The sequence below is a fragment of the Telmatherina bonti genome (genome assembly GCF_933228915.1).
Source record: "Telmatherina bonti genome assembly, chromosome: 4".
In the NCBI taxonomy this organism is placed as follows: domain Eukaryota; kingdom Metazoa; phylum Chordata; class Actinopteri; order Atheriniformes; family Telmatherinidae; genus Telmatherina; species Telmatherina bonti.
Genome location: NC_136622.1, coordinates 14,962,108 through 14,978,832, shown reverse-complemented (window position 1 = coordinate 14,978,832; position 16,725 = coordinate 14,962,108). Strand labels below are relative to the sequence as shown.

Below are 16,725 nucleotides of genomic sequence, written 5' to 3'. Positions count from 1 at the left end.
CAGAATGGATGCAGTAGCCTCCCCGCAGGCCTGTATATACACAGTATACAACACAAATACCCCAGCAGTTTCTCCCTTTGCAGGCCATATGTAACTTGAACTGAAAGCATGCGCATAAAAACTGGTCTGGTCTCACCACCAACGTCTTCCAGAAGGATGTCAAGATTGTCCCAGGCTGCATTGTGGAGGACAACACAGGCCACTGTGACGTCACAAGCCCTGCCTGGGCTGACCCTTAAGTGGAGTGGACATGAAAAGCATGCCTTCAGAAGACCAAAGATTATCTGTATTCATGCCCTGGCATGAGTACTATTACATGCCTGATGTGCTTCCTGAGGGCCTGCGGAGTCCAGAGAGGCTGGCAGGCGTACCCTCTGTCCACCAGCAATACACCACAGAATCCACCTGCTATTACAAAATGTCATCATCACAAGCTAAATCCAGGAGTCTTGATGATTTGTAAGAAAAAAAAGTTACTTCAAAAACTTTGATAAAATTGTGACAAATTAATAAATAGATCATTCTCCAAAGAAGGGAGAAATATAAACTTATGTACCCCCCCACACACACACACCCATCCTATTATTACAAATACGCATCTATCACATATTTATATGAATATATATTCATTATACTCACTCTCTCTCTCTCACACACACACACTGGCACTAACAATTCATTCTGAATGATCTTTCTCATTATTAATAAAAAACAAAACATTGTCATAAAGATTCATACATCTATTTTTTTATATCATAACAGTAAAAAAAATCAACATTTGTGGTTCACATGACAACACTTCCAAAGTCTTAGCTTGGTATATCAATCAATCAATCAATAAAGCAAAAAGGAAGTCCAGCAAATCTTTAGAAAACATTTCCATATTTATTGCAAAATATTTTTGTACAGAATACAACTGAAAAAACATGAACTGAGGAGAAACAGACAGTAAGGCCAACATCAGAACTCCAAGAGCTGAACTGTACAAACACCAACAGTAACATTTGCTGCTTTATTTGTATTTTTTTTTTATACATAAACTTTCCCCGCTCTCACAGCACACTCCTAAATGGAGAGAAAAAAAAATCTGAAACAATTTTGCCATTTTTCTAAAACATTATTGCCTTTGCCTGTAAACCCATCAACTTAGAACACCAATGGACAATCCTTAAATGCTGAAACCTGAAACATCTGTAAGAAACTTGTCCTTTGATTGATAATGTCTCACAAAATATAAATATATATATTGTATATAAGTATATAGTTGTAAAAAGCTCCAAACCGTATAGGACTGATAATATTTTGAGTGTGAGTAGCATCAGCTTTCATAAAGCGCTACTTCTGAAGCGAGAAGGCGAACACCTTCAGCTCACTCACTGAAACCAGAAGGCGAGTGTGCTGAGATTATACTTCTGATTCTGAATCAAACTAAATGGAAGGTTTGTGTTTAGTTTACTTCACACTGCTGGAATAATTGAGCCCTCACCTGAGCTTTGAGGGTCTTAGCATAGTGCGTCTAGGTAATTCAGGGCGTGCATGCCCATGCACATCCTCATGCGATTTGGCACTGATGTAAAAGTTCTTTCCTTTTTTTTTTTTTTTTTTTTTTTTTTTTTTTACATCTTTTTGTTTTTGTGTTTTTTTATTTCTTTTTTTTTGTCCACATAAAAAAGGCAGAGTGAGACAGGATACATTTTCCCCTCCAAACATTCAAATGTACATCTTAAATATTGGCTCTCCCAAAACTTGGGGTCTAAAGAAGACAAAAAAACCCAAAACAGAAATAACAGAAAAACTCCTGTCTCTGGGAGTTTAACATAGAAATCAAAATTAAATAAAGATTTCAGTACATACAACTTAAGTACACACACACACACACAAATATATTTTATATATATATATATATATATATATATATATATATATACACACACACATATATATATATATATATATATACTTATATATATTTGTATATATATATATATATATATATATATATATATATATATATATATATTTGTACATATTTGTATATATATCTATATCTATATATATCTATATATATATATATATCTATATATATATATATATATATATATATATATATATATATATATATATATATATATATATATATATATATATATATATATATATATATATATATATATATATATATATAGATATATATACATATATATATATATATTTGTACATGTAAGCCCTTTAAGAAAACACGACGAACAAGAGAGGATGAAGACGATGTACAATCCAGAACCTCAGAGATGTGGGAGAGGGGAGGGGTCTGAAAAGACTCAACTAGACAGATAGATGTAGAGCTACAACATTGCAAGACGACAACATTTTTGCTTTTTGCCCTTCTGAATGCTTATATATGTTAAAATACATCTATAGATTTACATATAAAAAAAGCTTATCCTCCTTTCAGCGTAAACCCAGCACTAAACAGAAACAAGGAGACAAACACAATTCTCTCTGCTCGAAATGAAACATTTAAAGTTAACTAGGAGCCTCTGAGAATATTTTTACTTCTGCAAATGAAGTTATGTGCTTGGGTTGGTTTGTTTGCTGGTCTGTCTGTTTTTCTAGCAAGTTACTGATTGATTTCCATGAAAAGTTGATCAGACAAGGAGCACAGCTCAACTTAAAAGATATTAGGATTTAGATTCTGAATTTTTCTTTCATTTTTTCTTTTTAAATTTTGCCTTGATGGGGTACACCTTGTCTGACTGTTTTTGTTTAGTTGCAGAATCTCCTTTCAACAACATTTCAACAGCGCTTCATCAATATGAATAAATCTATTGCTGGTTGTTTTTGTTCCTTTAGTCTCAGTAACCCTCCACTAATATCATTAAGTACACGGTTCTGTAATGGTGTGCGAGTGCGTGTCTGGAGGGGTAGAGGCGGTGCTGTTAAAACATTTATGGATATCCCAAGTGCTTTCAATGATTCGATACCCTGAGTAGAGGAGATAGGCTTGGGGTGAACATCAGCAGAAACAGAAATATTTTTGCCAAGCAAACACCAACTGAAAACGGATGTTACGAAGTAAAACCGTCTTTCACACATAAATATGTACTCTTAAGCACACTGAAAAACCACAAATGTAACCAGAGGGAAATAAAAAACAAAAGTCAAAAGCAAAAAAAAAACCAACCACAAATCAGCCATGACAACAGTCATTTTCAGCTTTACAATATGCATATACTCATGCATATATAGTGTGATTTTCCCCTTGCATATAGACAAGCGGCTGGGGACTATATAGAGAGCTTCTAATTATATCAGCTCCCTTTGCAGAGACTAACACTGTTTATTAAGAGACTGGTACAAATGAGAGCAAACATAATTCACAGGCTGAGGAGCAAAAAGACGAGAGCTGATCTCTGTGCAGCCTTGTAAACAAAAAGAGGCTAGAAAAGCCAGTGGATGATGGGTAACAGACATCCAATTAAAGCAGCGACGATCAGACAAATTACATGAAATCGAGGGTGGCTGGGAGTTAGAACCAGAGGAGGTGGAGGACGTTTTTCTCCCATATTACCAATCAAAGGATTCCAAGTGGCAGCATCACCTCACAGCTTCGCCTTGTCTGATTCCTTTCAGGCTCAGCTAAGCATCAGTTCTGACACTAGAAATAAAATCAAGTGCATGCGCCGCATGAGAGGGAAACTAACCAAAATGTAACAAACGGTGTGCCCTCGGCAATGTAACACAGCATCTGGCAGAAAAGCAACCTTAGGGCTGAGTGAACGTTCGATCTTGGGAGGGTTGGGTGCAAGGGGCGTGTGACTGGCAGATATGCCGCTGTCATAGGTAACAGCTGCCCCCTTCTCCCAGCCCCTTCATACATCCTCTTTGGGTCTTTTAAAGCTGAGAGGACAGAGGGGATCAAACAAACAGCTGGATCCGCTCACGGATGGTCTGCCTGCAGATTGGGCAGGTCTTGAGTGCGGCGCTGCAGTCAATGCAGGAGGCGTGTCCGCACTGGAAGACCAGCTTGATGTGGTTGTCGATGCAGATGGGGCAGGTGATTCGCTCCTCCATCTGGCGGTAGCGAGACTGCAGCTGCTCCAGCAGGTTGTGCTGCTCTGAGTTCTCAGTGCCAGGGCTGCAGTCCACCTCCGTTTGGTCTGTGGAGGGAGGCCATCAGCGAGAGTCAATTTTAGTCAAGTCAAGGGAATTTCATGCAAGCTGTGCAGTCTTTCTGCAAGATGAGACTGGGCTGCTGTTTCATAGTTTAGATAACAAGGTAGTAAAGCTGATGCAACTGATTATAAATGCATCATAGCCCAAATTTTCTTTTACTTTCTTTGCTGCACAACACACACAGCTGCTTTTTACGAGGGATGCATCCACTTTTTGGGAGTTCCGATACCAATATCTGAAACGTGAATATTTGCCGATACCAGATGTGTTTATGTGAACATTATTGTGACCATGGTTATTATTGTTGTTATAACTGTGTAATATATCATTAGGTTGTAACAAATGATCCATCCTTTCTGAAGTTACCTCACCAATACAAATATAATAACATTACAGATCTAACAATTTCAACAAGTTTTATTTTGATTTGGCACGTTTTACCGAAATACAACTACAAATTTGTGGTTTTGAAACAAAACATCTATCTTTTAGTGTCGCAAAAAAAGTGACATTTTAACATTCAAGGCATTTATTGCTTTTAAAAAATGTACGAAGCATGTCATTAAACACATCTGCGCTAGCTTGACTAGTCTGGTATCGGGTATTGGTTGTGGTATCGGTACACTTTTATTAATACCAAGTACGAGTACTAACGCTTGGTATTGAGCCGATACAGATACTGGTATAGGTATCGGTGCATCCCTATTTTTTACAGATGAAAGCTGCTTCTCATTGACATGATCACTATGATTTAAACTCTAGTTGCCTCTGAAAACTCATCTATGTGACTTTCAGAACAAACTACAGCAAGCCACTGAGATAGTATAAGTTATAAACAACCAGCTAAAAGCAAAAAAAGACTTTTTAATTTCACTTTAAAATACTGTTTCTGACTCAGTTGTAACTAAACACTGAAGATGTCAACTTTTTTGTCTTCATAATAATATCATAATATCTATGTACTAGTACCACACAGTGTGACCTAAAGTGCTCTTCTTACCTTGTCTGATTTTCTTGGTGATTGTGACCTGGCATTTGATGCATTTCTTCATGCGATGAGCACATTCTGTTTAGACGAGAATAATCTCAGTCAACAGTTCAACAAAAAATAAATATACAGTAAACCCCCCCATTTACTTCTATTTTGTTTCCAAATAATCACACATAACACCAACCAATGAATCACTCAAGAATTAAAAAGGCAGCTTAACCCAGTGATGGACTAACGTGTCTGCACATAAAACTCAACTTCGCAAAAAAAAAAATTTATATATATATATATTTCAAATTTCATCTCTAGTAACTTTATCAGCCGCTTGCTGCAAAGACATATTTGCTCTAATTTCTTTAGTTACAATTGCATAATAAATGCAAAGGACTACACAGTTTAAAGACAGAAAATATTGTTTTTCCACAAAGGCATCTCTGAAAACCTAATTGAACACGTGGCATACCTTAGCATGGTGCGTCTTTAAAATAAACTGAGGGAGTGGCAAAGCCCTAAAACTGCCCAAAGGTCTGTGAAGACACTGATTAATTTCCTTAAGCAACAGAGAAAAAAATGCAAAGATGTGACAGAAGACAAGAGCTGTAACCAGACAACTATTTCCTGTTTTCTTGGCCTCCTCATTTGACAACTTGACTTTTGTACTGGAATTAATGTACCCATCTATGTAATCTACCATTCATCTTCGTACCCACATGGGATTTAACAATGAGCATTTCTGAGAAAAAAAACAGCATCTATGCATAAGTTATTGGCACTTTTTAAGTGCTCTTCCACGTTCCTTCCACCTACCTTCACAAGCCACACTGTGCTGGCAGGGACAGAAGAGAACCAGCAGAGCCAGCTCGGAGCAAATGAGGCATTCACTGGGCCCGGGCGGTGTGGGAAGAACCAGATTGGTCATGGTGTTGGGAGTCGTGTGGACCCGCCGCATGCTGGCACTGCTCAGGGCCTGCCCACAAGTGATGGCCTGCAGGCGCTGCAACCTGACAGACAACACACAGCTGTAACACACACACTAACACATTCCTTAGCAGATTTAATACAGATAATTTTAAAGTTACAAAAATAAACAACTTTCAATCATAACACTTTAAAAATGGTCTTCAAAATATTCACCACGACATTATTAGACAACAAATTCAACTTTGAAAGCATCTACCTATGCTTCTCTGAAAAGCTCTTGATGAGCTGCAGCATGGTGCTGTCTGCCACCAGGTCCAAAGGACTCTTCCCCTTGTGGTTGGCATAGTTGATGTCAGCGCCTTCCTGTGCTAGAAAACAGGCGAAAGCTGTGCCAACGCTCAGTTCGTTATTCCCCAGAAGACCTGAAGAGTTCAGCTGTGGATGCAAACGATGATTTGAAGGAAAGATGCAGAAGAAGAAGGAGGACAGAAGAAGTCTAAGTTAGTACAAACATAAATCCTTGGTAGATCCTTTGTAAAAACACTTTAAAGAATACTTTAAAAAATAAAAGTCAAGGACATGGGGGAATTTGAGCATCACCAAAAGTAATTGAAATTGAATGAGTGCAATCCAGCTAAGGCTGGTACATAAACCCACATCTAATCAGCTCGGAAGAACTCCTCCAACAACTCATCTGCTGACGGTGGCCAAAACAGCCTTAAGCACTTAACTCTAGCCACCTTCATAGCTGTGTATGTGCCGTCTGCGTGTTGGCAGGTGCCCAGGATGCTTAAAGGGGCTGCAGTGTTTGCAGAGCGGAAAGGACGTTTTTCATTAGCAGAATATCCACACCGTCTGATGGGACAATATTTCTAATGCTTGTATAAAAAGTCTTACAAAAGACTGATGTGAAGTGAAGGCTTTTTAATATAGAAAATTAAACCAGCTAATGGGAGTTCATGGCTCAGTGAAAGGCATCAAAGAGATTAAATGGCATGCTGCGATTTGAGTATGTGAAACCTCATTACAAGGTGGGTACAATTTTAACAGTAGCACTTGGTGAACAAATCCATCAGGGAGTGTTTCAAATGGCTCTAATCAATACATTGATCTGATTTTTTAAGCACCAAGGCTCTGAGAGCAAGTAAAATCCAAAAACAGGACTTAACCAAGGGGCTATATTGGAAGTTCAGTTACTACTATGCAGCAGATTCTCCAGCTAATGACTTTATAAGGCAATATCTCAGCACAAGAATGACAACATAATCCTTAAAGTCAGTTTAATGTTACAGAATCACATGGAAACCCCATTATGGGCCTTCTGATAGCAGCAGCTCTATGTAAGATATTTCAGTATAACTTCTTCCAGATTCCTTGAATGTTCAGTGATGCTTTGTCCGAATCCCTGACGTCATGATTAACTTCCTCTAAGGGGAAAGGATGTCATGTGTTTACTTTGCTCTTCTAAATTTAACACAGACAACCTAACTAGATCTCCATCTTAGCCAAATCTATACTGAAACACTAAGTGGGCCCTCTTCACTTCTCAAACCTTCAATACTTCCTATCTCACTTTATTACACCATCAGTCTCCGTCTCTTGGCGATACTTTCCTCTAAAGCCACAGTATGAGATTAAAGACAATCCCAAAGTAATCTGTACATCAAAGAAAATAAAAGCTGAAAGTCAAGGCTTGCTTGTTTAGATATGTAGCAGGAATTTTTTTTTATCATACTTCTTTAATGGTGTGTTTAAATATAAAGCTATAAACGAAGAAGGTAACACCTACTTTAACTTATATATAACTTCATTGGACACCTGTCTCAGGATTTTCTCTTCAGATAATCCTGCCCTACTGCCCTGTTTATGTAATAAACTAAAGTCCTTTCTCCTCACTTAACACTCTTTAAAGCCATGCAGGCTGATTTGCTCCTGTTCCCTCTTCATCCCCTTGTTTACCTGGTAAAAACACAACACACTCCACACCCCAAATTGAACCCATCTGACTAAGATATAAGATGCATTACCTCAAGTTTTCCTTTGATTTTATTATTAGTTCTTTCTATGCTCTTTAATAAATCTTTATTTAACTTTACAATTTGACTATATTTACCTCCCTAATACCACACTAATTAATGTTTTTACTTCAGAGTAAACTTACCATGTCTGGCTTCTCAGTTATTTCTGTATTCAGTCTAAATTTACTTTTCTAAGAATTCCTTTCAGCGCTCTTCATTTAGTAACTGTTCCTTCAGAACCTAAATAACCCTCTTGCCAGTTTTTATTTATGTCAGGCTCAGACGACAGGATTGTAGTATCAACCATCTGGTCTGAGACCAATATTTGGCACAAAATATCTAGAAATGTGAGCGCTTTGCAGATCTTTTCAGAAACTTTCCAAACTGCTTGCAAACTCACCAAGACTTCAACAAGAATGAATGTTAAACATACTAAAACATAGCTAAAATCAGGATGTCTATGAGCAAACAGACGCAAAGAAGAACAGCTGCCAAATTACTGTATTAACCAAAACAAAGTTTTGTTGACAAATAATAAAGTCAACTATCAAAATTTTTCTTTTTGTGCTGGCAGAAGAAAATGAATGAAGATCCTCCCAACAGTCTCATCCAGACTTGTTTTACCTTAAGCTTTTATTTTTCTTTTCTCACTGCAATATATAAATCACAACTGAGCCAAGTTGCTTTTAAACAATCTGATTTGTTTAAACCTGCTTCCCTATTAGACCTTCTGAGGTCACGGTAGGGAGAAGATTGTTTCTAAAGCCTCACCTTAAGGTTTAACCAGCCTCAAACAAAAAGAATGCAGCAACAAAGCATCAATCAACAATCATATATCACCTGTATCACAAAGCCGCATCCTCTACAAAACTCATGAATCACAGTTAAGTTGTAAAATGATGCTCCAAAATTTCTTTCTCTATTTACTCCAAATGGAAATCACTCTTAAAGCAGCCAACAAGTAAGAACTTCAACATTCTGCCATTTCCCCTGCACACCTCCTATCAGGTCTCACCCTGCAGTAGAGCGACGTAGACGAGCACCCATCGCTGGTCTCCTCAGTGCTGCTGGATCCCCCCGATGGGCTGAGTATAACATTGGCCAGCTGGGGACGAAGGAGGGCCACATGCATGGCAGTGTCACCATCCTCATCCTCCATGTTGACATCAGCACCCTCGTCCACAAGCAACTGTACCAAGTCTGTGTGGCCCTGCGTTACAGCCAGCTGCAGCGGCGTCTGGTTCCGGTTGTTGCGGATGTTGACGTCACAACGTCCCTGTGGAAGTACGATAAATAAATACATTATTGTCATTAAGCAAAAGTAAACTGAAAATTTTACTTTTTCCTTAGCCTGCAAAATATAACACAGCGGCATGGAAGGATGAAAACCACATTCAAGGACTTCAATTCACTCCCATTCACCTCCTTGATGAGGACCTCAGCGACGTCTCTGTGGTTGTTGAGAGCAGCCAGGTGAAGTGCAGAAAAGCCATCTTCTTTTTTTACATCTACCAGCTGCCGCGCTCGAGCCAGGATCTTTTCTGTGGCCCTACAGGGGAGAAAAACAACAGGACACTCGATTAGCCACAAAACTTTGTCATCATGGTTCCACTTTAAGAGCTCATTTATACTCATAATTTTATTCTATTTTCATTTCTTCAAGTCTTCACCAGAAGATGATGCCCTCATATAGAAATGTTCTTGTCGTCGCTTGAAGCACATTTCCCACTTTTTGTCTGAAATGTTTCCATTGAGCTACGTACTTCATATAAAAGATTGATATTGCATCTCTGGTATCGTCCACTGGGTAGTGGTATCATGTTTAGATGCCCCAGGTTTAGCATTTAACCATCAGATTGAGGTGTTGCTGTTGAAAGTGATTTCACCAGAAACTGTGTTTAAAAAGGAAGCTTTTAAATATGTAAATGTTTCTGTAAATGTGTTTTTCTCAGTGAGGTGATAACTTTCTTCAGTGTGGAAGCAGGGCTTTCTCACTCTGCTGTACTCTGAAGGAAAGAAGCGACATTGGAGATTCTTTAACCAGCCCTTTAAAACATTACTGGCTGCCCAACATTGCTAACAGAAAAAGTCAATCAGGCTCAAGTATCAATTTCATATTTACTTTTTTGCAGCTAAAGGTTTTCATGATCATAGATTGATCAAATTATGCATGAAAAAGGCACATTTCACAACTACCGCTTAATTCAAAGCTAGTATTATTTCAATGTACATGATGAAGCGGTGACAGCGTGTCCACAACACAAGTCCAGACAGTATAACATGAACAAAGCCCCGACTTGTCAAAACAGGAAGTTAACACCATTCTGTGTCTAAGTACTTGACATGAGCTTGGAGAGAGATGCAGTTGTTTCCAAGCTGTTTACAAGAAGGTCTGACAAGAGAGCGTGCCAGCCGACATTACTGATGCTCAGTTCCTTTAAGGTCACAAATATGAACTCTCCTCTTTGATGTCGTTCAGAGGACAGCATGCTATGCCATCTTAACATCAGGGTTAAGAAGAAACAGAAGCTCAACTGCACTGACTTATGAGGCACAATTCACTGGAGTAAGAAAATGGCTTTTTTTCCCCCTTTTTCTTTTTACACATCAAGCCAGACACAGATGCTGCTCTGTGGCTGAGTTTGCTTTATGAAATGTGAAATTGAAGCCGACAGCCTGAGTGAGCATCCAGGAAGCTGGTAAATCACCATGGAAGTGACATGAAAAAAAAAAAACTTTCTGTAGATGTTACAGTGATTCACTGTTGGCTCTGCTTTATTTTCCTACATGGAAACTGGAGTCACACATGCTAATAAATAATGCTGAGGTGTGTCATTTCAAAAGCAAACTCATTGCTGGAAAGTGCTTTTCTCATTAAAATCTACCCAACTGAATTCAAAGTCCTGATTTTATTGCATGCTGGTAGCAACAAATTGCAAATATTTCTGTATCAAAGTAATAAGCACAGTCCTAAAGCAGCTGCTACTGACACGGTTATCCTGTTTCAGAAACTACAGCATTTTTATTTAGCTGCACACTGATACATCTGAATGTCTAACAAAGGTCTGGACTTAACACACAGCCTGTTTTATTATCCGTGTAGTGCAGTATGGCTGGAATCACCACTGTGATTTAAAGACCATTAAGGGAGACATTGCTGGAGGTCACTGGTACCTGCAATGCAGGTCTGTATGTGTGTGCCTGCATGTGTTTGGTTGAGGTATGAAGGGAGGGTCCCAGCAGAAACTCCTGCAAGGTCCAATACATTTAAAGGGCTCAAACTTGAAGATGAAGCAGACTATGAAACCAGACAACAGCCATGCAAGTTGTGTCATCTTTATACCCACTATTTCCTCGCATTATTTCCACAGTCATAATGTCTGCATGGTCAGGAATATTTAGACCTGAGATGACATTTTGAGACATTTTTGTACAAACATGCCCTCACACAACAGCCAAAGGGCCCCTCAGGCACTCTAGTAATAACTTTCCACTAGACTGAAGTCATCATTTTATTTTTGGGTGTTTGCATAATGTTTGTTTGAAACTTGCTTCTTGACTAAAGGTTGTTGACAACAAAATGAGGGTAAGAATTTGGTGAAATAGTTTGACTATGTGATTTAATGCGAAATCATACCTAAGTAACAGAGGAAGTGAAGTAATAGGAGGATGGATGTACACTACATTGTCAAAGAACATGATATTAGGAAGAAGAAGAGGAGGAGCAGGATGTATGTGTGGTTAAAGTAAGGAGAAAAGAGAAGCTGCAAGCCAAAATGACAACAAACAGAAGTAAATCTAACTCAGTAGTGTCTCGTTTCCAGGAAAGACAGTTTACACATGAAGTATCCTGAAGAAGTATCCTGAACATCCACTCGCTGACTCTGTCAAGCTAAAAACAAATTAGGCTGAAATTTGGCAACATGCCATCTCTTGTCATTTTCCCAGGACTTCTTGTTAACTTGACCAATCTGACTTTTTCCATTTCCTCACAATAAATGCATTCCTCTAATAAACAAATGGTCCTTCTTTTACTTGTAACATAGAGCGACAGATGGTTACAGCTGCTCTCGGGGACTTTATATGGATGATGTTTACTTCAGCAGATGAAAGGAGTAAAATGACCTTTAATCAACCTAAGAGAGGATATTTCATAGAAGTGCGTATTGTTTTAGCTTTTGATATCTGTACATAACAATTCAATATCAATAGCATAAACCAAAACAAGGATAATAAAAACATTGGTACGGAAACTAAAGAATCTGCATTTGTCTTTAGCTTTTTATCTAATACCCAGGTACCTTTAAACTCTATACAACTGTTCACATGTGGATTATTACAAACTATTTAAACACACACACAATTTAACAAAAGTCCCACAGCACCTGAACTGTACCAGTGTAGTAAAGCCCTGTGATTTAGAAGTGAACTGTTGCACCGGGTTGCTCCTGAACACAGCAAATCCCTGTCTTGTGGTGCAGCGGCTGATGTCAGTCTAAATGAATGGTGGGGAGAGCAGCCTAAACTTTAAAACTGCACATATGACACTTGCAAAAAACAAATCAAACATTTATTACGTTGTCTACTGTGGCCTTCGGTCCTGTAATTTTTCCTTTCACAGTTGCTGCCTAACAAATGTTTTATTTCCTGCTGCTTTTAAATCTTTTCACACACTGCACTCCTATAGGGCTGTTCTGAGATTGCATTTTTAGTGGATCTATGAGGGTCCTGGTTGTTAAAGTAATAACTTTGCTCTGAGTGGATTATTTATACTTGTTTTCTACAATCAGGTGGATATATAATATGGGAAAACATAACCAGAAGAATTTTATGTACTCAGACTGAGGGTCTTCACAGATGACAATAACAAGGCTCTAAAGGTTTGTAATATAAATTTCCAGGGTTTTATCCATAAAATTACATAAGAGACACTTTTAAAACCCTCCAAATGAAACCTTGAATGAAGTGGTGTAGCATCAGGGAGAAAGATTATGGTGATTCCTTTATTTTTTATTCTTATTTCCTGTCTTTCATGGGACCTCATTTTCCAATTTTCCATGGCATGGTTTGGTTATATTTTGAAAGGAAAGTTTATATTAGGTTGTAAAAGCCCTGAGCAAAGTAGCAGAAATCCCACCACAGATATGCTAACTTAGAGCACTGAGCAAATCCACAGCTGCCAGAACTCCGTATTTATCATCATCTTATCATTGATCGTCCCAGCTCAGGCTTGCTTGAAAACCCTAAAGTCATTAGAATAAACTAAAAACATATATTGAAAACACACCACTGCATATCAGACAAATCCGACATCCACATTCTTGAGCCCTAAACAATCATTTTAACCCCATAAGGTTCTAAAGCAACAAGAAAAGGTTTTGTAGTTTTTTAACTACATGAGATGAATTCAAAGTAAGATTAGCAACACAGATGAGGTTTTCCTTTTAGTTTTGACACAGAACAAGAGAGCTAGAGATATAGAAGATTCAAAAACATAAACATGGTGCAGAAACCATGCTTATACACTGTCAACTAAAGCCCAAAATTACCATTTAAACCTTACATGTGAGGTGAGATGATCTCTTAAGCAAATGTTGAAGAGCACCAGAGTACTCTTATTACAATTTAATATTCTTACTGTTTCAAATCATGGAAAGAATAATCTTATAAACTTTCTTGTTGTAGTGAAAGAGGACTGCACTATTTTTTTATGACAATGGCTGAGCAATATATCTGATGTTGCATAATGAAAGTAGTCTTTGTAAAGCATTTTCTGCAGAGGCTGGCGAACAGTGGGGGATAACTGAGTCATGACACAAAAAGCATAAAAAGAAGCATGACCATTCAGTCTTGGTGCATTCTCTACATTTGCAGGCTGTTCAAGGTGTGTGGGAGCGGATGTGATGCAACATGGACAGAGGAGACACATGGACACCAGCACAATAAAAAAAAAAAAGTAGCCAGGCAAAACGGCTCTATCAAGTCTGGATAAAGCCTTATAACTACAACTGTGCAAACACTCAGTTATCTCAGAGTTTCTGCCTGTCTGCACCTAAAACCAGCCAGACAGGTGGGGCTTTGTGAAAGGTGTAAGGAAGGTAGCTTTTGTTGTTTGTTCAGTACAAAATAAAATGTCTGAGTTTATCTTCCTCCAGAAATATGTTATAGATGTCGCTTAAAAGATTTTGTTTCAGCTTTCATATTTTCCCAGAAATAAAACATTTATTGTACTTTTAGAGGAGTTTAGTAAGAAGACCAATTAACCAGATGAGTCAGAATCTATAATAAAGTTCCTGAATGTCTTTCCGGAGAAAAACGTCTGGCACAGAGATAAGCATTTGTTTGGATTCTTGACATTTTTGTCATGATTCCAAAATCTGCACTGCATTAGAGAAAGAAAAAAAAAAAAGACTACATTGAGTTTAACATAGGAACAACTCAGAGGAATCGTGTGTGGTAGATTGTGTAAAGGGAGACCCAATTTCAAGTAAAGTAAGTAAAAGCTGCATTTTTCCCTGATATTGACTTCTAGCTTGCTGACAGCAGCAGAAGCTGTGTGGGAGACGAGCTCTCTATCTCTAACAGATAATGTTGAGAACTGACCTTCAAATACTTATTTGAACCCACATGAGAGATTCCCACACATACACATTACCATCACTTCCAATGCTTATATATTAGATACATGCATTTAAACTACCAAGACACTGCGAATAAGTGAGAAGACAGAAGGCAACGGTAATCACACTCAGGATAGAGACCAGAGATGCAAACTAGGCTGCGGTTGGTGCATATATGCAAGGCTTGGGGATAACACTGAATTTCATCTCAGAGGCAACTGCATAACTGATTGGCTGACTCTTTATTAAAAGCTGATTAAAATATATCTCCTTTAATGAGTAGATGTGAACTCTAAGAAAACTGTAACTTTACTTAAACCTGAGAAATCTGCAACTATGCAGAGTAAATGATTCTTACCATTAGGTTTTTGTGGTGTCAGAACCTAATTTCTCCTCCTTGTGTTGCACATGAGCCAAAGCCCGAGTTCTGAAAATCGTTCTATCATTTCCACTCACAGTTTGTTTCCTTTGAGGGCAGCATGGTGGAGAAGGTTGAAACCTCTGTGATTCTGCTGGGTGAAGTCAATGTTGGGCACGATGACAAGGATCTCGATGATATTGCGGAAATCTTTAGCAATGGCGTCATGTAGGGGAGTATCGCCGTATGAATCCTAACAGAAGAAGTGGAAAGATTGACATGTACGTTGATAAATGTTGCAGCTGCATGGATTAAAACTGAACTATTTCTGCAGGTTTTTAAACTGCAAGTAAATAAACAAAAGAGCTGTATAAGTGTCTAATCCCCGCATTTTCTTCAGACAAATGGATTAAAATGATGGCCTGACACCTAATAAAAGGAAACATGAAATACATTTCTAATTAAAATCAGCATCATTAACCACTGAATATGAGAATATTTTCCATGCAACATGTTCTGGTGATCTATGATTTTGTTCAATAAAATGCTTTTCTTTTACTCTCTCTCTCTCACTTTCAGTGAGAACCAAAACAGATGCACAAACAAACCATATGCACATTTGCCACAAATAAACACAAACAAACTCTAGGCTGGCATGTTTTTAGCAGAGTAGCGATGCTATTCAAGTGGAATAACATGAATTAGTTAGTGAATTCTAGGCCTGGTTGCAGGCATGTTAGCCCATCTGAAAAATCCCATTAAAAAAGAGACTATACTGTCTTAACAAAGCCGGGAGATTAAATGAAGCTGGGTCGCAGTGAGTGTGTGTATTTGTGCGTGTCCACAACTACTGTTTTACAGGAAAATGTAGGTTTTTGTGAGAGGCTCAATTACTGGCTACCTTGATATTCACTCAGCAGTCAACTATGCTGGATTAGCTAGATTCTATATAGACGAAACTCCTGACCAGGGGTTGAGTAACAAGGACATTTTAGGGATTCTGAAGCCTTTTACTATTTTTTGACCATTTTACATGTTTAGAATTAAACTTGATTTTAATACATGTCTAATATGCATAAATTATCATTTGCGCAGATACTGTTGAAATAATATTTAAGGAGTTAAAATTGACAAAAGAAAGAGGTCGCAAAGAAATAAATCAAAATGTCAGGCAGGTAACTTTACAGGAAAAAAAATAGTCAATAGTCAAAGTACAGGATTAGGCAAACTACACCCTCTCACCTGGAGATTGACGTCAGCTGAGTGTTCAGTCAGCACTCGCACAACGTCAGTGAAGCCCTTGTTGACAGCGATGTGGAGTGCAGTACACATGGAGTTGTTTAGGAGGTTGACGTTTGCCCCCTTGTTCAACAGCAATCGTGCAATTTCAGCCTGATTTCTACACCGCACAGCAGAAAAACAAGCCAGTGAAGTTGGATCCTAAATGCACCTGAATTCATGTAACTTCAAACAGCTCTATACTGTAAAACAAAGAGTGATTACACAAAATGTTACAAGTTGACTGCTAATTTTTCCCTTTTAAATGTTTCATTTTGAAACTGACTGCAACAAACTCAAGTTTTAGAGTCCACCAAATGGTGACTCCCCAAGTTCATTGTAATATGACACAAGGCCTAAATAAGG

At 38.1% G+C, this 16,725-nt stretch overlaps 1 protein-coding gene across 2 annotated transcripts in view; it reads right to left on the bottom strand.

The window, feature by feature from the left end:
- Positions 1 to 2,230: 2,230 nt before the first annotated feature.
- mib2 (MIB E3 ubiquitin protein ligase 2) overlaps positions 2,231 to 16,725 on the bottom strand; it is a 42,230-nt gene continuing 27,735 nt past the window's right edge. For both annotated transcript variants that reach the window (XM_079239195.1, XM_079239196.1), the window contains 8 exons: positions 16,324 to 16,480; positions 15,180 to 15,334; positions 9,526 to 9,652; positions 9,119 to 9,379; positions 6,342 to 6,520; positions 5,972 to 6,165; positions 5,174 to 5,239; positions 2,231 to 4,157 (listed from right to left, as the gene is read on the bottom strand). In XM_079239195.1, coding sequence (XP_079095321.1) covers positions 3,916 to 4,157; positions 5,174 to 5,239; positions 5,972 to 6,165; positions 6,342 to 6,520; positions 9,119 to 9,379; positions 9,526 to 9,652; positions 15,180 to 15,334; positions 16,324 to 16,480 — 1,381 coding nt within the window. In that variant the 3' untranslated portion in view covers positions 2,231 to 3,915. The remainder of the gene's footprint in view (positions 4,158 to 5,173; positions 5,240 to 5,971; positions 6,166 to 6,341; positions 6,521 to 9,118; positions 9,380 to 9,525; positions 9,653 to 15,179; positions 15,335 to 16,323; positions 16,481 to 16,725) is intronic.